At 43.8% G+C, this 23,158-nt stretch overlaps 1 protein-coding gene across 1 annotated transcript; it reads right to left on the bottom strand.

The window, feature by feature from the left end:
- Positions 1-862: 862 nt before the first annotated feature.
- On the bottom strand, positions 863-21,708 carry RASL10B (RAS like family 10 member B). The gene is made up of 3 exons (XM_040421936.1): positions 21,493-21,708; positions 8,585-8,709; positions 863-1,133 (listed from the first exon to the last, which is right to left on the bottom strand). Exons 1-3 carry the CDS (start codon positions 21,706-21,708, stop codon positions 863-865), a joined length of 612 nt encoding a protein of 203 aa, XP_040277870.1.
- Positions 21,709-23,158: the final 1,450 nt, after the last annotated feature.

The raw sequence follows: 23,158 nt of genomic DNA, 5'->3' as shown, positions 1-23,158 counted from the left end.
ACAAATTATTATACATATATATTCTATAGGTGACCATAAGAAAAGGAAACAAAATACAATTAGGTTCACCACAAATGAGCCCTCTGCTGCCAGACTGAACTGTAGAACATCTCATAGCAATGTTCTACCTGATCTTCTGGCAAAGACAAGACTATAACCAATACAATAACAACAGGTTTTGTCTATTGGAATAAAAGTTAACTTGGCTAGTATTAACAATAAAACAAGGAATGAGATGCAAAGTGCAAAATCTATGACCAAGCATGTCATCTCGGAGACATCTATGGGTCGTCTTAGCGACTGTTGTACAATGAAATGTACTGTACCCTGTAAAAATAAATGGAAGCGTGAGATCAAAACAACAGCACAGGTAGCCAGAGATATTACAGAGACCCCAAAATGAGGGTCTATCTGCCTGAGGTTTAATATTTAGCTACAAGTGGCTCCACTTAATAAAAAAATCCTTCTATTAAGTCAATGTTGGAATCTATGCAAATTAGGACATAGAATCCAGACTGGAAGTTAAGCTGGTATCCTCTAAATTTAAGGTTGCAATTGGGAAATGTAGTACAGCTCATTCCATCTAAGGTCATCTGTTACCTATTGTCAATTGATCTTGTTCTCAAAGGGGCTAAAAAACGTATCTGGGATCACAGAATAGGTCATTATATCCCCTTTTCCCACTTAAAATAAGCGAGGGACTGCTATGCTATGACATCACGTTAATGCTTAGAATTTAGCAAATCTTGGGATCCAATTATTGGGATTGGGGTCAAGGTCATTTGTTGTGGTCAATGTTCATAGTAAATCCCAATGACAATAAACCACTTATTGTATTTCCTTGAAAGTAAATGCTGTGCCATCACATGATAGAACACCGGTTGCGACGTAGTGCCCCTTGAAAGCGTATTGCAGCATGTACATGCTTGCATCTTGCACAGCCAACACTCTTAACCAGCTCACTGAAAAGTAGCAGTATGTGCCAGTTATACTTGGCAGAGCACTCAATGTAGCCGCATTTCCAGGTCTTCTTCACTAGATGAGACACGTTCCATCGTGGGATCACACGTCCTCGTTGCAAGTCACGCTTATTCCCAACAATAATAATTGGAGTTTCAGATGTGCCGATCACTCTGTGAAAAAAAAATTAACATATATGTAATGGGTACAAATCAGATTTTTATGTCAGTCGACGCATTCAAATTGAGCAAGTATTACAGAAATCTGTGTAATGGATTATATTCTATAGAAGAATAGAAGAGATAGGTCATCAGCATCTGATCGACGCTCAGGACCCCCGCTGATCAGCTGTTTGAGAAGGCAGCAGCACTCGCATTAGTGCTGCAGCTTTCTCGCTACTTCCCGTTGGCTAGTGACTTCCCAACTATGTCACGTGGCCTGGGTGCAGTTCAACCCCATTGAAGTGAATAGGGCTGAGCTATGCCCAGGCCAGTGGTATTTGGTGGTATTATTAGTAATATTGGTCTTCATTTGTTTTATCAGTAATGGCATGTGATAATATATATTATTTGTATAGTGCAGTGGAGGCGAACCTATGGCACGGGTGCCAGAGGCGGCACCCAGAGCCCTCTCTGTGGGTACCCGCACCCTGGATAAAGTCTAAGGCATACCAATATGCCTTAGACTTTTCCTGCCATTCATCAGTGCAGGACACACTATGAACAGCACAGGCAGCGCTATTATAGCTAAATGATAAAGTACATGGAAGATATACTATATTGGACTGTAGTACTCAGGGTAAATTGTCGTGTTGGCACTTTGCGATAAATAAGGGGGTCTCTAAAAGGTTCACCATCACTGCTATAGTGGTATTATTTGTTAAACTGTATGACTGTATTATTTAGAGCAGGCACGCGCAACCTTTTGTGGTCTGAGGGCCACATTATTAGATTGAACACTCCTAATAGCTGAAATATAATTTAAATGAAGAATATTACCATCTGAGACATTTATAGCATATCAAAAGCATATGGAATAAATGTCTGACAGGTACCAGTTTCACTTCCAGACGTCCCAACTATTGGTATAATAGGGCTCCCGTTCTCCACTGTGTGCACTCCATACATACATGCGTCTCTCTCCAATGTGGCTTATGTCAGTCACCTCTCACATTATGAGCTGTCAGGAGTTCAGAGATAAAGGCTACATATAGAGCCATCAGAGCAGCTCCCTGATGGATTCAATGTGAGGCAAACAACAAAATTCTATAAATGTAGTGAACGTGAAAATAGTAAAGGTAAAACTCTTGAAAATCTTTAGCCCAAAATAAGTAAAATGCAATGATAAAAACATGTCCCCAAAAAGGTGTTCATAGCCTTTAAGGTGGTTTAGATTCAGATTTGCACTTGTAGTATATGAGAATGATGCAGCAGAAGCAGTGGGACCAACAACACTGCACCACCAAGAAGTACTGGTAAGTGGAGCTCTGCAGAGGGCACCTGTGGCAGGAACTTTGAACATTTGTGGCTGTTCTTATTTGGCTCTTTCTTTAAAGGGAATTTGTCAGATCGCAAACACCGCTAAACCATAGTAAGTGTGCATCATGCATAGTCTGATCATGTAATTTCCATCATAATAGTCACTTGCATTCCGATGCTGTGCTCCTTCAAACCGGCAGTAAAATGCACTGAAAGGACTCCTCTTGGAGTCCTCACCATTATGTCACGTGCTCTGGGGTTCCCTCAATGCATTTTACTGGGTTTGCGGGAGCACAGTGATGGAATGCAAGCATGAAGATACAAATTACATAACTGATCTCAGCATCATTTACACTATACATTGATATGTTGATATTTTCCTATTTTTCATAAAGTATTCTCCTTTTTTAGCCAAGTCTTTTGTGCTGTCCACACAGAGGTTCTGTCCATAAAATGGCTGCTGATGGAGGGTCATGTGACCAGACAAATCACTCCTCCTCCTGCTTTAGGCATAAAAAATGGTCTAAATGTAAGACAGCAAGGAAGCTGTCTTACATTTACAATCGGCGCTGGATGTGCCGAAGTTATGTAGAGGCTGGCACCTCTACATAACTCCATCACATCCACTGCCAGCTATAGGGCTTAGTGACAACTTATAGTCAAGTTACATACACATTGGCAAAAAGTAGCCAGAAAGTGGCCAACTCCAACAATCAATTGATCACTTTATTACACTTGTATTCATCTTAAAGGCTTTATACTGAGGGCAGCATAAAATAGTGACAGAAATGCTGATGTCAGCGGTGTGTCACTCATGAGCTAAAAGTAAGTGGTTGCTGCGAACCAGCATCGTAATCATTGCAGCCCAGGTCTTGAAAAGAGTCACATCTACCTGAGAAGAGTCCTGGTTATTATAATCTCCTGCTCTCTCACCCACCTGCTGATGATTGGCAGTTCTCTCCTAGAGAGAAAGGGAGAAAACTAGGTAGAAGCCTGTCAGTCATCAGGTGGGCAGGAGAGCAGGAAGTCATGAATAACCAGGACTCTTCTCAGGTGGCCAGGACTCTTTTCCAGGCCTGGGCTGCAATGATTGTGATGTTGGTTCTCGGCAACCACTTACTTTTAGCTGATGTGTGACACACCGCTGAAATTAGCATCAGTACGGTCAGCATAAAGTTGATGACAGGTTCCCTTTAAGTGTAGTCAATGTTATTTAACCATTAAAGCACAAAAACTATATAGACAAAAGTATTGGGACCCACATCTTAATCATTGAATTCAGGTGTTTCATTCAGTCCTATTGCCACAAGTGTATAAAATCCAGCCCTGAACGTTGCAGCCTGCCTTTACAAACATTGGTGATAGAATGGTTTGTTCTAAGGAGCTCACAAATTAATAGGATGCCACCGCTGCCACAAGTCAGTTCATGAAATTTCTCCCTCATAGATATTCCACCATAAACTGTGAGTAGTAGAATTTATGAACTACAGCAACTCAACCACTAAGTGGTAGAGCACATTAAGTTACAGAGCGGGGTCAATGAGTCCTGAGGAGCATGGTGCATAAAAGTCTACAACGTTTTGGGGACTCAATAACTGCAGCGTCCCTAACCTCCTCCGGCATTAACATCAGCCCAAAAGTGTTGAGCTGAGAGCTTTGTGGCATGGATTCCCATGGCTCAGCAGCTGTATGCAAGCACAGTGCTAAGTGTCGGATGGAATGTTATAAAGCACACCACGCTTCTCTATCTGGCAGACTGATGGATGAATCTTGGCTTGGCCAATGCCAGGAGAACATTACTTGCAGGGATGCACCTAACCTTTCTGCTCCCTGAGGTGAAACCTGGACCCCCCCCCCCCCCCCCCCCATCAATGCCAATTTCTTAAAGGGAACCTGTCACCTGGATTTTGGGTATAGAGCTGAGGACATGGGTTGCTAGATGGCTGCTAGCACATCCGCAATACCCAGTCCCCATAGCTCTGTGTGCTTTTATTGTGTAAAAAAACAGATTTGATACATATGCAAATTAACCTGAGATTAGTCCTGTCCCTGACTCATCTCACGTACAGGACTCATCTCAGGTTAATTTGTATATGTATCAAATCGTTTTTTTTACACAATAAAAGCACACAGAGCTATAGGGACTGGGTATTGCGGATGTGCTAGCGGCCATCTAGTAACCCATGTCCTCAGTTCTATACCCCAATTCCTGGTGACAGGTTCCCTTTAACCTAACCCCTTCCCTTCAGCCCTACTGTTAAACATACTTGGAAAACATTACATACAGGGTAATACAGCACCATATACCTCTTACGTCCAGTGGTGTGTCCTCTGATGTAGACATTATCTTTCTTTATCTTCTCCATTAAGATCAGACCACTATGATTATTTCAGCCTTCTCTTGTCTCTGCAGAGTTTGACAACTACTTTTTCATCCTCCTCCCCGCTTTCTGAACACCCCTTCCTGCCATCTAATACTGTGCCCACTGTGATTCCCAATACTATACTGCAGAAACAGATAATCCCCTGAAAATACTATTTTACTACAGATAGCGCCCCCTTCAATAGTTATTGGCACACGGTGCCCTAAAAAATAACTGTGCACAGCAAATAGTGTTCCTGAAACGTATAGGCCCATAAACATAATGATCTCCGAAAATAATTGTGCTACCCTGATACTGTGCCAGGGTGCCTCCCAATGTAACAGTCCTCCCCAAAGTCCCACCAATAGTAAAAATTTTCTGCCAGAGTGCAGTATGTGGTAACAGTTCACCCAATAGTAATAAGGTCTCTCATTTTTCCCCCAGAAGTAATATTGCCCCCACAGTGCCCCCAGCAGTAATAATTCACCTATAATGTGTGCCTGTACCAAAAATACCCCCTTATACTGTGTGCCAGTACGAAAAAATTACCCCTTATAATGTTTGCCAGTAAAATAATCCCCCTTGCAATGTGTGCCAGTACAAAAATGTTCCCTTATAATATGTGGCAGTACAAAAATACCCTTTTATGTGTGCCAATACAAAAAAATGCTCCCTTATGACGTGTACCAGTACAAAAAAAAATCTTTTAGTGCCCCATGTAGAATAACTGTCCCCATACTGGCCACAGTAGAATGTGTGTCAGTACAAAAAATGCTCCCTTATAATGTGTGCCAGTACAAAAAATGCTCCCTTATAATGTGTATCAGTACAAAAAACTACCCGCTTTTAGTGCCCCCAGTACAACGAACGTGGCCACCTTATAATGTGTGCCAGTACTGTGTCCTTCTCCCATACCATGTAGATTGTAAGCCCTCACGGGCAGGGCCCTCTCTCCTTCTGTACCAGTCTGTAACTAGTCTTGTTCATGCTTAGTGCAATTGTCTGTATTATGTCTGTATACCTCTTCGCATATGTACAGCGCTATGGAATGAATGGCGCTTTAATAATAAATAATAATAAAGTAGAAAAATGCTCCTTTTTACAGCCGAAATGTCCCCATAGTGCTTTTTCCAATTAAAAAATAATGAACCCCACCCCATTGTGGCCCAACGCCATGCTGCTAAATAAAAATAATAAACTCAAATACTTACCTCCGTTCTGCTATCAGCAATGCAGTGCAAGACACAGACCTCTTCCGGTCTGTGCCCTGAGCTCTATGCAGCCTAGCACAGGCAGTGCGATAATGATGTCACCGGCCTCTGATAGGCCACAGGAACTAGGACTAAAGCCTATTAGAGGAAACGGTGGGCCAGGGAGACATCGCTCCCGTTCCTCATCGCAGCATTCAACTGTATTGCTGTCCTGAGTACAGCGATGCAGTTGAATATGTAGAGATGAGTGTTTCTACAATGAAAGCGCTCATTGCCCATGGTTCTTCCGCTGCCCCCCTCTTGCCCCTACCTGGTGCTGCCTGAGGCGATCTCCTCACCTGACCTCATTGGAGGTGCACCCCTGCCTCACTGTATTGTGCCAAATGTAAAGTTGGGTAAAGGTGGGTTAATTCTATGTAGTTGTTTTTTAGGGGTTGGCCTAGGCACCTTCGTTCCAGTAAACGGAAACCTTAATGCACAGCATACGAAGACATTTTGGACAATGGTATGCTTCCAACTTTGTGGGAAGTGTTCGGGGAAGGCCCTTTTTTGTTCCTGTATGACTGTGATTCAGTGCCCAAAGCAAGATCCATAGTTGGGTGACTTTGATATGGAAGAATTTGAGTGACTCGCAGAGAGCCCCGACCTCAACGCCATCCAACAACGTTTGGGGTAAACTACAACACAGATTGTGAGCCAGGCCCGTTCGTCTAATATCAGTGTCCAACCTCACAAATGTTTTTCTTCTTGAATAGGCAAAAATTCCTACAAATATATACTCCAAAATCTTTGAGAAACACTTTAGAAAAGAGTCACAGTGGTAGGAAGCTGCAAAGGTTGGGGCCAACTTCATATTAATGCCTATGGATTTAGAATAGGATAGCATAAAAGCTCCTTTAGGTGTAATGTGTAGGTGTCACAATAATTTTGTCCATATAGTGAATTTTAAAGGTACACCAATATAGATCCACACAAAGGCCGTGTAAGTCACCGCACCATCCTCAGGTGAGGTTCCATCTAAAGGTCATAGGCCACACTCATATGTTTTTGACCATCTTGCTTGCTCCAGAAAAAAAACCATTCAAATGAATTGAAGTGATTTTCAGTTACAAGACAGTTTTAGAACAAATCTGCCAAATGTGAATACACCCTTGTGGTTCTGACACAGCATATTTACCGATACCTCTAGGTGGTGCTGTACAACAGTTTCTAATTAGCTAACAGAAAGGAGGAAATAAAAGAATGAGCCTGATAATGTGCCTATTTGTCTCCTTATCACTCGTTTTTACTGTAAATTAAATAATACAGTTATACATAATACTGTATATCTATTGCATGGGTCTCACTGAAGGACTAAAAAAGCCTTCCCATTTAAATGTACATGGGGTCCTATAAAGGTAGTACACAGATTCAGATTTTTTGCCGTTCTGATTTACATCTGACATGTCTCAATCTGAGTGGAGATCCGGTCGGCAACAGCATGGGTCAGTTTTTTTTGTGTGAAGCCAAATACTTGAATAAATGCACCTTGAAAACAAAGTGGAAAAAATGATGTATGTAAACTGAACCACTAACTTTCATGGGCCCTTGTTCTGAAAAAGGCTACAGCAAAGTATTAGGATTAGTATTGAGTGAACTTGTGTTTTAAGTTCGGCGTCTAAAGTTCGGGTTCGGGTTATCGAAGAATCGAGTTATGGTTTCCGCTACCACGGACCATAACGGAATTTAGAATCCATAACGGGATTCTTCGATAACCCGAACCCGAACTTTAGACGCCGAACTTAAAACACAAGTTCGCTCAACACTAATTAGGATTCATGAACACAGCAAGCTTTATTGGGTGTCGTACACATGGAACCTGATGGAGCATATCAAGATTTCGTTTCCATTCGAAATGTATGAAATCCAACAGAAAAAGAACTCTGTATGCTTGTTTATAAAATCGGAATCATAAAGAAGTACAAAAAAGGCTTTATACACTGCAGTAGGAACTCTATAATGGCTCTATATCACGCAATCATAATATGGCCATGTGCATGAGGCCAAAGTCTCATTTCTTATATCATGAGACTGCTCTTTGCAAGTATTCATACTAATGTTACACATGCAGCATCAAATATCACTGCAATTGTGAAATTATGGCTACAATATTATGCATGACTGTAAAGGAGGTCAGACACCTCAGACATGCCCTGCAGACCCAACGGCAGAATGTAAGCATTTATGGTACAGGATATAGACCTAACACTGTATGTCTGGGTCAGTCTTCTAGGAACCTCATCTATCAGACCAGGGAACTAATGACTCTTCAGGCTCCAGTGCATTCGGCTGAGAGGTGGTCGCCCTCTGGATTGAAGTCTATGGGCGTTACAGAACCAGCCAAGTGCTCAGTATAAGATAAATTACCTTGTTATTAATTAAGATTTAGCATTTGACTCAGGACAGAAACTGATACAACTGCTTTTATAGTGAACCGCCATTTAGGTCCTATAATATCTAAACATTATCGTATTATGCAGTAATAAAATATATCAAACACTGTTTGAAGGTTTCCTGATCATTTGTGACCCACCTGGTTTCCAAGATCTGTTGCCTTATGGTTTTGATGTATTCAAAGCTGTCAAAGCAACAGATGTCATAGACGAGGATGTAAGCATGTGCACTTCTGAGCCCCCGGCAGCAGGAATCTGCCCACTCCTGTAACATAGAACACCATCATTTATCTTATGCCATGCTGAATATTTGTACACAGATGATGCCACTTCTGTAAGCTTAATTCACATAGTTAAGAAACTGGTCTAACTGGTTGAGGAAAAGTTATAGGTTGTGTGTAGAAAAACTGAAGTTAAATTGTATTTTATAGTAAAAATGTATTTTTTTGCACATTGTAGAGATAATAGACATTACTACCTACGTAAACACTGCATATACATAGTAAAGTAAAAACAGAATTACCACTACTTACACTTCCATTATCTTTCTGGAGGCATCCATGTCACTTCTCCCTTCTTGTTCTCCTCTTCTTACTTTAAAGTATTTAAAGTGTAGCTGCACTTTAACAAAACTTTTGAGATGTCACAAAGACGTCAGGGGTCCAGGTGCTGAGGCCTGCACCAATCTCCAAGAAAAAGGGGCAGAGGAGCTCAGCCAGGGGCTGTCTTTCCTTGCTAGACAGGGGTGGGCTGGCCATGGACCCTACATGGAAATTTCTTGTTGGGCCAATGTCTAGGGGGCCACCCAAGCCCTCCTCACCTCCGCTACTGGTTACATAATCTGTTGCACTCAGCATTGATTAAAGCTAAGAGCATCAGGTTCCTATGCCACTGGCCGGCATCCACAGGTGCCCTCCTGAACTCATCTGTATCACCGTTCTCAGGACAGCTGCATACTGCTATGCGGGCAGCAATATTTTATGATGCACTGTGGTATTTGGTTCTGCTGGGACAGTATTTTGTGCTTCGCTAAGGTACTGCTGGCACTGCCTACTTCTGTTGTCCCTGCCTACTTGTGTTGCCCCGCCTTCTGTCAATCTGGATCCACCTAGAACATGGGGCCAATTTTAGGTCTATTTTCCGGGGCCACTTTGAGTTCCCAGGCTGACCCTGTTACTAGATGAAGACATGCTCACAGATTCAAACCCTTATCTGAGAGCTTCTGCCTCTTCCATTTAGCAATCTGGGGGTCTCGGCACCAGGTCCACCAGCAATCAAAACTTCTGACATTTGAAAAGTTTTGAGAAAATGCAGTTAGACTTTATAATGAATAGTAATGATGTTGAAGGAACGGTGCAGCTTAGGCTGAGAGGTACAGTAGTGCAACCCTCCTACCTTTGTATACCGGGGGTCTAAAATGCCGGTCTTAATAAAGGTGCCCCCTAAGACGTGGTGGTGACATAAGGGAGGGATGGTTCCAATTCTTGTATGGTAGATGGGTATACATATACATTTAATATGAATGGTCCTTCCGTATTTATAGGACATACACGCTACCCAGACTGGATCACATTGCCAGCGCAGAGGCATCAGCCCTACCACAGTGGATTATCACATTTCTCTATTTGTGACTGCTGTGCAATTACAGAAAGTGTCCTACATCATTCTTCTCTTCACTCACTCCCCCTGTCACTATATCCCACGCACTCCTCCTTAGCAGGCATGCTGATGAGGGAAAGGGTCATCCCTTCTGCCTCGGGGGTTTGTAGCACACACATCAGCGTGGGAAGTTGCTGAGGGATAGAAAAACGGGGGTGGCAACTTCAAAGAGTGCAATGCGACATGCCTGTGGCGGGATTCCCCCTGCCTGAATCTGCAAATGTTATGTAACCCGTCAGATCTCAGACAGGCTAGGAATGGAAAATACTAAAGGGGGGCGAGAGAGAGTGTGGAGTCACAGCAGAGGCAACGCTTACTGATATAGAGGCGCGTGCATATATAAACTGCGCCCACGTGTAACCGTTTCATCTTATACACTGTGACAATCTATTGGAGGGAAGGAATCAAATGAAATACATGCTGAATACCTAGCTAATTCTATTAGGTGACAACCGTGACGCCATTACTGTGATCGCTTAATTAGAACAGAAATGTCACCATCTTATTTAACTCCCTAATGCTTCCTAATCCTCCAGTGACCAGGGCCAAAAAGGGCCACCAAAAACAGAAACAGTCAGTTTTTTATGGTCATTTTTCAACCATTTTTGCTTCCTTTTTCTGTCTGTTTTGCATCTGTTTTAATGGCTGTTAAAATGAATGATTTTTATAGTTTTTTTTTTTCAATTTAAATCTCAACCCCTGCAGTATACATAATGCCCCCATAGTGGTCCCCAGAAGTAATAATGGCCCCTAGCAATAAAAATGTTCCTCATAGTGGCCCCCAGCAATAATAATGTCCCCCATAATGGCCCCCAGCAATAATAATTTCCCCCATAGTTGCCCCATTAGTAATAATGTCCCTCACAGTGGCCTCCAGCAGTAATCATGTCCCCCATAGTGGCCCCCAGCATAATATCTGCCACAGTGGCCCTCAGCAGTAATAATTTCTCCCAAAGTTGCCCCCAGCAGTAATTATGTCCCCCATAGTGCCCCCCCAGCAGTAATAATTTCCCCCATAGTTGCCCAAAGCAGTAATAATGTCTCCCATAGTGGCCCCCCAGCAGCAAATGTCCCCTATAGTGGCCCCCAGCAGTAAATAATGCCCCCACAGTGTCCCCCAGCAGTAATAATGCCCCCATAGTGTCCACCAGCAGTAATAATGTCCCTCACAGTGGCCTCCAGCAGTAATAATGTTCCCCATAGTGGCCCCAGCAGTAATAATAGTAATAATGTCCCCCATAGAGGCCCCAGCAGTAATAATGCCCCCCATAGTGCCCTTTAGCAGTAATACTGTCCCCCATAGTGGCCCCCAGTAGGAATGAAGTCCCCAAGAGTGGCCCCCAGCAGTAATAATGTTTTGTATAGTGTCCCCCAGCAGTAATAATGTTCCTCACAGTGGCCTCCAGCAGTAATAATGTCCACCATAGTGGGCCCAGCAGATGTCACCAGGAGTAATAATGTTCCCCATAGTGGCCCCCTGCAGCAATAATGTTCCACAGCAGTAATAATGTCCCACAGCAGTGATAATGTCTCTCATAGTTGCCCCCAGCAGTAATAATGTCCCTCACAGTTGCCTCCGGCAGTAATAATGTCCCCCATAGTGGCCCCAGCAGTAAAAATGTCTCCAGGAGTAATAATGGCCCTCAGCATAATATCTGCCACAGTGGCCCCAAACAGTAATAATGTCCCTTATAGTTGCCCCCAGCAGTAATAATAACATAGTAACAAAGTTTATAAGGCCGAAAAAAGACATCTGTCCATCCAGTTCGGCCTGTTATCCTGCAAGTTGATCCAGAGGAAGGCAAAAAAAAAAAAAAAACTGAGGTAGAGGCCAATTTTCCTCACTTAAAGAGGACCTTTCATCTGGCAAAACATTGTGAACTAAGTGTCATGATCTGTACAGCGGCGCCCGGGGATCTCACTGCACTTACTTTTATCCCTGGGTGCCGCTCCGTTCTCCCGTTATGTCCTCCGGTATGTTCGGGGACTTGGTTATAAGTAGGAGGAGACTGCCCTTGTTGTCCTGGGGGTCTCCTTCTCCCAGGCTGTAGCGCTAGCCAATCGCAGCACAGAGCTCACAGCCTGGTAGTTTTTTTTCTCCCAGTCTGTGAGCTCTGTGCTGCGATTGGCCAGCGCTACAGCCCGGGAGAAAAGAACGCCCAGGAGAACAAGGGCAGACTCCTCCTACTTATAACCAAGTCCCCGAACATACCGGAGGACATAACGGGAGAACGGAGCGGCGCCCAGGGATAAAAGTAAGTGCAGTGAGATCCCCGGGCGCCGCTGTACAGATCATGACACTTAGTTCACAATGTTTTGCCAGATGAAAGGTCCTCTTTAAGGGGAAAAAAAATTCCTTCCCAACTCCATTCAGGCAATCAGATAACAACCTGGATCAACGGCCCCTCTCTAGTAGCTATAGCCTGTAATATTATTACACTCCAGAAATACATCCAGGCCCCTCTTGAACTCTTTTAGTGAACTCACCATCACCACCTCCTCAGGCAGAGAGTTCCATAGTCTCACTGCTCTTACCGTAAAGAATCCTCTTCTATGTTTGTGTACAAACCTTCTTTCCTCCAGACGCAGAGGATGTCCCCTCGTCACAGTCCTGGGGATAAATAGATGATGGGATAGATCTCTGTACTGCCCCCTGATATATTTATACATAGTAATTAGATCTCCCCTCAGTTGTCTTTTTTCTAAAGAAAATAACGCTAATTGATAATCTTTCAGGGTACTGTAGTCCCCTCATTCCAGTTATTACTTTAGTTGCCCTCCTCTGTACCCTCTCCAGCTCTGCTATGTCTGCCTTGTTCACAGGAGCTCAGAACTGGGTGATTTGGAAAATCGTAGCACTATGTTCTCATCACGGGCATCTATACCCATTTTGATGCAACCCATTATTTTATTGGCCTTGGCAGCAGCTGCCTGACACTGGTTTCGACAGCGGCTACTTTCACACTTGCGTTTGGTGCAGATCCGTCATGGATCTGCACAGACGGATCCGTTCAGATAATACAAACGTCTGCATTCGTTCACAACGGATCCGTTTGTATTATCTTTAACATAGCCAAGACGGATCCGTCTTGAACACCATTAAAAGTCAATGGAGGACGGATCCGTTTTCAATTGTGCCAGATTGTGTCAAAGAAAACGGATCTGTCCCCATTGACTTACATTGTGTGTCACAACGGATCCGTTTGGCTCAGTTTCGTCAGACGGACACCAAAACGCTGAAAGCAGCGTTTTGGTGTCCGCCTCCAAAGCGGAATGGAGATGGAACAGAGGCAAACTGATGCATTCTGAGCGGATCCTTTTCCATTCAGAATGCATTAGGGCAAAACCGATCTGTTTTGGATCGCTTGTGAGAGCCCCGAATGGATCTGTGTGAAAGTAGCCTTAGTTTGCTGTTCACAAAAATTCCTAGGTCCTTTTCCATGTCAGTGTTACCCAGTGTTTTACCATTTAGTATGTACGGGTGACTTGCATTATTCCTTCCCATGTGCATAACCTTACATTTGTTAGTGTTAAAACTCATTTGCCACTTATCTGCCCAAGCCTCCAATCTATCCAGGTCCCTCTGTAGCAGTATACTGTCCTCTTCCGTGTTAATTACTTTACACAGTTTAGTGTTCCCCAAAGTGCCCCCAGCAGTAATAATGGCCCCCATCAGTAATAATGCCACCATCAGTAATATTGCCCACCATAGTGTCCCTCAACAGTAATATTGTCCCCCATAGTGGGCCCCCCCAGCAGTCATAATGTCCCCCCACAGTGGCTTCCAGAAGTAATAATGTCCACCACAGTGGCCCCAGCAGTAAAAATGTCTCCAGGAGTAATAATGTCCCCCAGCATAATATCCCCCATAGAGGCCCCCAGCAGTAATAATGTCTCCAATAGAGGCCCCCAGCATAATAATGCCCCCATAGTGCCTTTCAGCAGTAATACAGTCCCCCCAAGAGTGGCCCCAAACAGTAATAATGTCCCCCATAGTGGCCCCTAGCAGTAATAATGTCCCATATAGTGGCCCCAGCAGTAAAAATGTCTCCAGGAGTAATAATGTCCCCCATAGTGGCCCCCAGCAGTAATAATGTTCCCCATAGAGACCCCAGCCGTAATTATGCACCCCCCATAGTGCCCTTCAGCAGTATTACTGTCCCCAATTCCACAGATCCCCCCTCCCCTAAATAGTGCCATCCACAGATCCCCCCTCCCCTAAATACCATCCACAGATCCCCCCCCCCTCCCTAAATAGTGCCATCCACAGATCCCCCTCCCCTAAATAGTGCCATCCACAGATCCCCCTCCCCTAAATAGTGCCATCAACAGATCCCCCTCCCCTAAATAGTGCCATCCACAGATCCCCCCTCCCCTAAATAGTGCCATCCACAGATCCCCCCTCCCCTAAATAGTGCCATCCACAGATCCCCCTCCCCTAAATAGTGCCATCCACAGATCCCCCCTCCCTAAATAGTGCCATCCACAGTTCCCCCTCCCCTAAATAGTGCCATCAACAGATCCCCCTCCCCTAAATAGTGCCATCAACAGATCACCCCTCCCCTAAATAGTGCCATCCACAGATCCCCCTCCCCTAAACAGTGCCATACACAGATCCCCCTCCCTAAATAGTGCCATCCACAGATCCCCCTCCCCTAAATAGTGCCATCCACAGATCCCCTCCCCTAAATAGTGCCATCCACAGATCCCCCCTCCCCTAAATAGTGCCATCCACAGATCCCCCTCCCCTAAACAGTGCCATACACAGATCCCCCCTCCCCTAAATAGTGCCATCCACAGATCCCCCTCCCCTAAATAGTGCCATCCACAGATCCCTCTCCCCTAAATAGTGCCATCCACAGATCCCTCTCCCTAAATGGTGCCATCCACAGATCCCCCTCCCCTAAATAGTGCCATACACAGATCCCCCTCCCCTAAATAGTGCCATCAACAGATCCCCCCTCCCCTAAATAGTGCCATCCACAGATCCCCCCCTCCCCTAAATAGTGCCATCAACAGATCCCCCTCCCCTAAATAGTGCCATCCACAGATCCCTCTCCCCTAAATAGTGCCATCCACAGATCCCTCTCCCCTAAATAGTGCCATCCACAGATCCCTCTCCCTAAATAGTGCCATCCACAGATCCCCCCTCCCCTAAATAGTGCCATCCACAGTGCCATCCACACTCCCCTAAATAGTGCCATACACAGATCCCCCTCCCCTGAACAGTGCCATCCACAGTATCAGGTGCCTCTCTCTCCCCCCCCCCCATGTGCCAGTATCAGGTGCCAAACCCCCCCCCCCAGGTGCCAGTATCAGGCTCAGGTGCCAACCCCCTCCCCCCATGTGCCAGTATCAAGTGCCCCCACCCCCGCTCCCCCCATGGCAGTAACAGTCGGGTATTAAAAAAAATAAAATAAACACTTCTACTTACCTCCATGTCAGCGATGCGATGCAGCCTCTTCCTGTGTCCCTCCCTGTATTGTGTCCCGCCCTGTATGTCCATATATGGAGTCACTGCTTGTATTTCAGAAAAGGTTTCTGCTGGGATTCGAACCCACGACCTTCTGTATCAGAGGCAGAGCACCTACCCTCAAGACCATAACAGCTGCCTTGCTGCTGAATGAAAAATTATGAGACTTCTACTGTTATAGCTGGCTAAGTGTAGTGGCCCCTAGTGGGAAAAAAGTCTGCCATAGTGGCGCCCAGCTGTAATAAAGTCCACCATAGTTGCCCCAAGCAGTAATGTCCCCCAGGGTGGCCCCCAACAGTAGTAATGTCCCTGAGTGACCCCCCAGCAGCAATAATGGGCAGCATTTTTTTATGCCGGAAAACAAAAAAAAATACTCACTTAAATGTGTCACTATTCACTGAAGGCAAAAAGAGCTGGTGCACCCAGCATGATGACGTCACTATTCTGGGAGTGTCAGGTCCTTCTGCGTCCTGTGAGGAGTGAGTGTGCGAGTATCTCAGCATATGCAAGTGGATGAGATGAGTATTATTTTTTATTTTATAACCCCTGAAAGTCTGTTTTTTACGGCTGGTAGACAGGTGCATTCCTGGCAAAGCGGCCATTAAAAACGGTCCTATTGATCTCAATGAGTTCCGTCTGGCCGTAAAAGCGGCCAAAAATAGGCCACTATTCACTGCTCATAAAAAAAATAAAAAATGGCCCCATAGACTGTAATGGTTCTGAAAATGGCAATGTGTTTTCACGGTTGTGTGAAAGTACCTTAATTACCTTTTTTATGGCAATTTTGTGCCGCTGCTCTTTTTTTATTTCTTAGGCTACCAAAATAATTTTGGTACATAGGGCTGTTTTAATATGAATTTTATATAAATGTTTTTTCTCTTTTAGTATTTTGGGTAATATGTACATAAAGATATATATATTTCTTTAATTTATAGTTAATTTTTTAATTTTCAATTTGACACTAAAACAAAGTAGAATGGGTTTCCTAGTTTGATTCATTCATTCTAATATATTTTATGCATAACACCTGGTGCATAGGGCTGCTTTGGCGATGGTTTGCGTTGGTGTGGGTGGTGTTTTTTCCCTTTATTTGTATCTCATTTTACATTTTTATTTTACTGTTTTGCATATTTTTTACATAATAATATGTCTACCATGAGGTTGTAAAAGACAGTTGAAGGTGACCAGCCCTCAGTCCTGTTATCAAACACTGGCAGAACTGTTCTGGGTCTCCTAAGACCGAGGCAGCATTGTGGGAACCTGATCTTCAGGATTAAAGCCCAGGACCAGGCATCAGTCTTAAACAGTTTGCCAAATTTTTTATATGCTAGGTTTATCTCAATAATCTTTTACTTATCAGATTTCTAAACTATTTGTATTGTTTATGACAGATAAAACATTTGTGTACACAATTTTAAAAAAGTTAAAGGGGTTTCAGGGATTTCCATATTAATGGTCTAGCCTCAGGATAGGTCAATATGAGATCTCCAGTGGTCTGACTCCCCGCCTATCAGCTGCTTGAGGAAGCCGTGGTGCTCATCAGAGCTCTGGTGAGCGCTGCCGCTTCTTGCAGCTTACCAAGCACAGCGCCATCCATGACATGGCGGCTGTACTTGGTAGCACAAAGACAAAGTAGATTTACAACTCTTCTGGACCAGTGCTTAACAACTGCAGACCTCAAGCATGCCCAACAGGTCACATTTTCATGATATCCTCCTTCATACAAACTGCTTTTTAAAACACATGTAGAAACTGCCAAGTGTTTTAAAGGGGTTATCCAAGGCTGGAAATGTCCCCCATATGCCCGGCGCCTCACACTGATTCTACTTACCTGGTTCTCCCCTCCCCGCTCCTGATCCGGGGTGGGGCGGGTACTGGACAGTCAATGGCAGGCGGTGACGGGAACAAGCCTTCCTAGATTGATGCTAGGGAGGCTCGTCCCTGTCACTGCCTGACATTGGCTGCCCCCCCCCACCCCGGATGTTTTCATCCGTGCACGGTGAGAAGCAGTCGTGGCTGTGTGGGGAAGAGGAGTGACATGGGGAGCGGGGAGCCATATAAGTAGAATCAGTGTGAGGAACCCGGGCATATGGGAGACATTTCCAGTCTTGGATAAGCCCTTTAAGCATTTTGTTGGTGATTTGTACAATTGTTTTGGTGGCTTTTTAAAAAAAAATTGGCATTTTGTATATGCATTTTTTAAGTTGTATTTAGAAGCTTTTTGAAGAAAAATGGCAGAAATGCAGCATTTTTATAAAACCACAACAGAGCCTTGAAACACTACAAAGCAGTGTGTATGTAGACTTTATAATATTTTCAACATAAATGCCCCCAAAAAAACACAACCTAAAGGCCCATTTACACTGCATCGGCCAGATAATCACTAAGAAGCATACGTAGGAACTCTCGTTAGCGATGATCTGCTGGAGTAATAAAGCAGCCGTGTTTCACTCGTTCATCGAGTAATTGCATTTTTCATGCAGTTACCTGAAGGCCCCTTTACACTACACAATGTAGCAGATGATTGTCGGGAAGCACGAATGCTTGTTAGCAATTTTCTGGCCAACGCTCAGCCAATGTAAAATGGTCTTAAATCATTGTTTGCCGGCAGCAGATCACGCCGTCTAAACAGCACTCTGCTGCCGGCAAACAATGATTCTGTATGGGGAGGAGCAATGGCATTAGTGATTACTCCTCCCCATACTGTGGAGGAGATCGCCACATATAAATGCAGTGGTCTCCTTCTCTGACGAATGCTTCCTTCACGTCTGCTAAATTGTGCTGACAAATGTGTATGTAAGATGTCTATATGGCACTTACCAATATAGTCTTTGTTGATATTCTGCACCATTTTCTATAATTCATAAGGTTTACTCCCTTGTTTACAAAGTCTTTTGTGCTGTCCACACAGGTCCTGTCCATAAGATGGCTGCTGATGGAGGGTCATGTGACCAGGCAGATCACCTCCATGTGATATCTCCTCCATTCATACACACTGCTCCTGCACTAAACTCCCAACAGATTAAGTGCAGATGGCAGGGGCAATGTATATGAATGGAGGAGGAATCACATGGAGGTGATTTGCCCAGTCACATGACCCTCCATCAGCAGCCATGTTATGGACGTAAACAAGGGAGTAAACCTTATGAATTATACAAAATAGTGCAGAATTTCAACAAACACTACATTAGTAAGTGCCATATAATCATCATACATACACATTGGTCAACAAGAACCAGAAAGTGGCCAACCCCTTTAAGGCCATAATCACACATTGGATTTTTCACACGTATTGTAGTCTATTGGATGGTGGCTATAGTTCAGTACTTCAAATGAGAAAATCTCACAACTTCTGTGTGAAGCACTGATCTTATACAGTCAGTGCGCAAGAATTGCTTCTATGAAATCTTCTCAAATCTTGACTTGTTTGACCTAATTTATGACCTATGAATATCACGCTCTTTCTTGAACATATCCCAGAAAAAGTAGGGCTGATTCTTTCACTCATCAGCATGCTTGCTAAGGAGGAACGTGTGGGATAACACTGGTTTACAACAGCTTGGAGTGTATCCCCAATTTTTATCTCCTGTCCCATTTGACACTGAGTTTGGAGACACTCAGTGGAAGCTGAACAGTGGACAACATGTGGAGAATTTTATGCATGGGTCCTATTCTAATTATTAGTAACAGTGCACAATACTTTGAGCATTGTGTGGTGGCTCAATGTGAACTGCTTAGTTTGCACTAGTCATATTAAGGGTCCATTCACACGTCCACAATTCTGTTCCGCATTTTGTGGAACGGAATTGCGGACCCATTCATTTCTATGGGGCCGCACGATGTGCTGCCCGGATCCGGAATTGCGGATCCGCACTTCCGGGTCCGCAATTCTGTTCCCCCAAAAAATAGAACATGTCCTATTCTTGTCCGCAATTGCGGACAAGATTAGGCATTTTCTATTAAGTGCCGGCGATGCGTGGTCCGCAAAATGCGGAACGCACATTGCCGGTGTCCGTGTTTTGTGGATCCGCAAAACACATACGGATGTGTGAATGGACCCTAAACAGGAGATAAAAATTGGAAGTACATTTTAAAGGGGTTGTCCCACAAATAATATTCTACAGTTTTCAAACCAGCACTTGGATCTGAATACTTTTGTAATTGCATGTAATTAAACATTTATTACAGCTACCGAGCTCAGAAATGTATATACATGTCGCAAGGAAATGATGAAAATGAAGATTTGATCAAATCCCTAAGGGAAATGATGAAAATGGAGATTTAGAAGGAAATAACATTGTGGGGATCGTATTAGATATAAAAAAATCATTTATACCAAATTGGTACCTCAGTTGGAATTATAAAAGACAGGCTACCTAGAGACGCTATTCAAATAGCTACTACAACATTTACCGAAACAGTTCCCCGAACTAACCTAAGTCTGCGTGAGATTGCAGGAAAATTATCCTTATTTGGAGGTCAAGGATTTAAGAAGTGTTCTTGTGAACAATCCAAAATACAATGTAAAACAAAAAGATGTGCCTGTAAAAAAAGTAACTTACTTTGTAACTCGAGATGCCACATATATATAGCGCCACCTGCTGTTTGTTTTTTCTAATTTCTCTGTCCTGCTCACTGAGATGGAAGCACATGCTCAGTTCCATTCTTCAACTGTCACTAGCTCCAGCAGATAGGACACATCCCTGAGAAAGGACACCCCCCTTAGGCCTCATGCACACGACCGTTGTGTGCATCCGCGTCCGTTCCGTCATTTTTCACAGTTTAGCGGAGGTCCCATTTATTTCTATGGAGCTGTGAAAAAAAACTGATAGTCCTCCGTTTTTTCTCCGCGTCCGTGATCCGTGATTCCAGTCCGTCAAAAAAATATAACCTGTCCTATTCTTGTCAGTGGAAAACGGAGGACGGACCCATTCAAGTCAATGGGTCCGTCAAAAAAAACGGATGCACAACTGGTATGTCATCCGTGTCCGCGTCCGCTTTTTTCTACAAGACCTTGGTGCAATAAAATTACACTTTTCATTAACCTTCCTTTTTCCCCCCCTGTCAGACAAAAAAAAAGGAAGACACAAGGAAACACAACTGAAGCAAAATCGGACACGGACCACTGAAGCCAAATCACTGACAGTGAAAAAACACTGTCGTGTGCATGAGGCCTTAAACTGCCAACTTTAAAGAAATCTAGCAGAATAAGGCCTCATGCACACGACCGTTGTTGTGTTCCGTTCCGCAAAATGGGGTTCCGTTGTTCCGTGATCCGTTTTCGTTTTTGTTTCCATGTGTCTTCCTTTATTTTGGAGGACCACCTGACATAAATCTTGTGTGCCTCTGTGTTTTTTAGCGGTCCCATTGACTTGAATGGGTCCGCAAACCGTTTTCTGCGGACAAGAATAGGACAGGTTATATTTTTTTGATCACGGACGCGGATGGCAAACGGTGCACTATCCGCATTTTCAACGGCTCCATAGAAATGAATGGGTCCGCATCTGAAACGCTAAAATCGGCGGAACGGACGCGGAGACAAACAACAGTCGTGTGCATGAGGCCTAATAGTGGCAATGATATGGGAGATCTCTGGATCCATGTGAAGTACAGGGCTGGTTCTAGCTTTGTCAGAAAGAGATTGATATGTAGTATATGATCTTTTCATTTTTTACATTAATCATGGGATAACCCCATTAACATTAAGCAGAAATAAGTAATTAAATAAATAATAAACTGAGTGAATAGCAAAATTGGATGAATATATAAATATAAAATGCAACGGCAACAATGGCACTATTCATTACAATGATCACTGTGTTTGGCTAATGTCATTTACATTTGTGTTTATGACAATAATAAAAAAAATAATAATAATTAGGCCCAACTGTTACCAACCCATGTAACCAAACTCACTTGTAGGGTGTTGACTGGAAAAGACGATATGGGTGGGAAGTCCATGATTTGAAGTTCGTGGACATGGCCATTCATGACAACAGCTGGTAGGAAGACACGACGAGATTTGGTGGGAACACAAGTCTCGCTGAATTCGTTGTACATAAACTGACGCACAATTGCACTTTTCCCCACTCCTTGGGCCCCAAGTACCGCAATCTTGAAGGTCGTCACCATGCCTCCCTGGGCCGGTGGTGGGTAGTTCCCTCACACGGTCCGTGGTGTTGGCAAGGTGGTTGCACTGCGGCATATTCCAGAGGCTGCTGGCTCAGCCACATTCAGGAAGCATCTCCTTGGAGAAAAGGAGGCTGTAGAAGCAATTAGAAGCAAACTCATCATCATGCTGAATTGAAGACATTACACGTACTAATCAAAACCATAAAATAAAGAATGTGGATATATTGTAGTTATGTGTACAGTCCCATATAATAGAATGCACCTTGTGTACATTTCTAAATAGGAGTTTTATTTTTGCATTTCAGAGCTTATATTCCTACAATAAATTCTTTAATTGTAAAGGGTTAGATATTCTTTACTGGGGCTTTTCTTCTAAGGGTACTTTCACACTTGCGGCAGAGGATTCCGGCAGGCAGTTCCGTCGCCGGAACTGCCTGCCGGATCCGTCAAAACGTATGCAAACTGATGGCATTTGTCAGACGCATCAGGATCCTGATCCGTATGGCAAATGCATTGAAATGCCGGATCCGTCTCTCCGGTGTCATCCGGAAAAACGGATCCGGCATTTACTTATTTTCACATTTTTTGCGGTCTGTGCATGCGCAGACCGCAATGCCGGATCCGTTTTGCCGGAACACTCAGGGCCGGATCCGGTATTAATGTATTTCAATGGGAAAGTGTTCCGTATGCTGCGGTATTATCTCCGTCCTAAAAAGTAAAAAAAGACTGAACTGAAGACATCCTGATGCATCCTGAACGGATTGCTCTCCATTCAGAATACATTAGGATAAAACTGATCAGTTCTTTTCCGGTATTGAGCCCCTAGGACGGAACTCAATGCCGGGAAAGAATAACGCTAGTGTGAAAGTACTCTAATGCTAAAAGTAAAAGTAAAAAAAAAAACTGAAATCAATAAAGTCTTTTTCTTATATTTTACATTTTGTATATCTATGTTCTTTTCCCCACTGGTATCAGCACTCCTCCCCATTCGGCCCAGGTGCTTTTAATTAGCAGGAGTCTGCATAAGGCCCCTTTCACACGGGCGTTGCGGGAAAAGGTGCGGGTGCGTTGCGGGAACATGCGCGATTTTTCCGCGCGAGTGCAAAACATTGTAATGCGTTTTGCAGGCGCGTGAGAAAATCGGCATGTTTGGTACCCAAACCCGAACTTCTTCACAGAAGTTCGGGCTTGGGATCGGTGTTCTGTAGATTGTATTATTTTCCCTTATAACATGGTTATAAGGGAAAATAATAGAATTCTGAATACAGAATGCTTAGTACAATAGCGCTGGAGGGGTTAAAAATATTAATAATAATTTAACTCACCTTAATCCACTTGATCGCGCAGCCCGGCTTCTCTTCTGTCTCCTTCTTTGCTGTGTGCAGGAAAAGGACCTGTGGTGACGTCACTCCGGTCATCACATGGTCCGTCACATGATCTTTTACTATGG

This window comes from Bufo bufo, chromosome 3 (assembly GCF_905171765.1).
Source record: "Bufo bufo chromosome 3, aBufBuf1.1, whole genome shotgun sequence".
NCBI classification, from domain to species: domain Eukaryota; kingdom Metazoa; phylum Chordata; class Amphibia; order Anura; family Bufonidae; genus Bufo; species Bufo bufo.
This window is presented reverse-complemented; position numbering and strand designations above follow the sequence as displayed.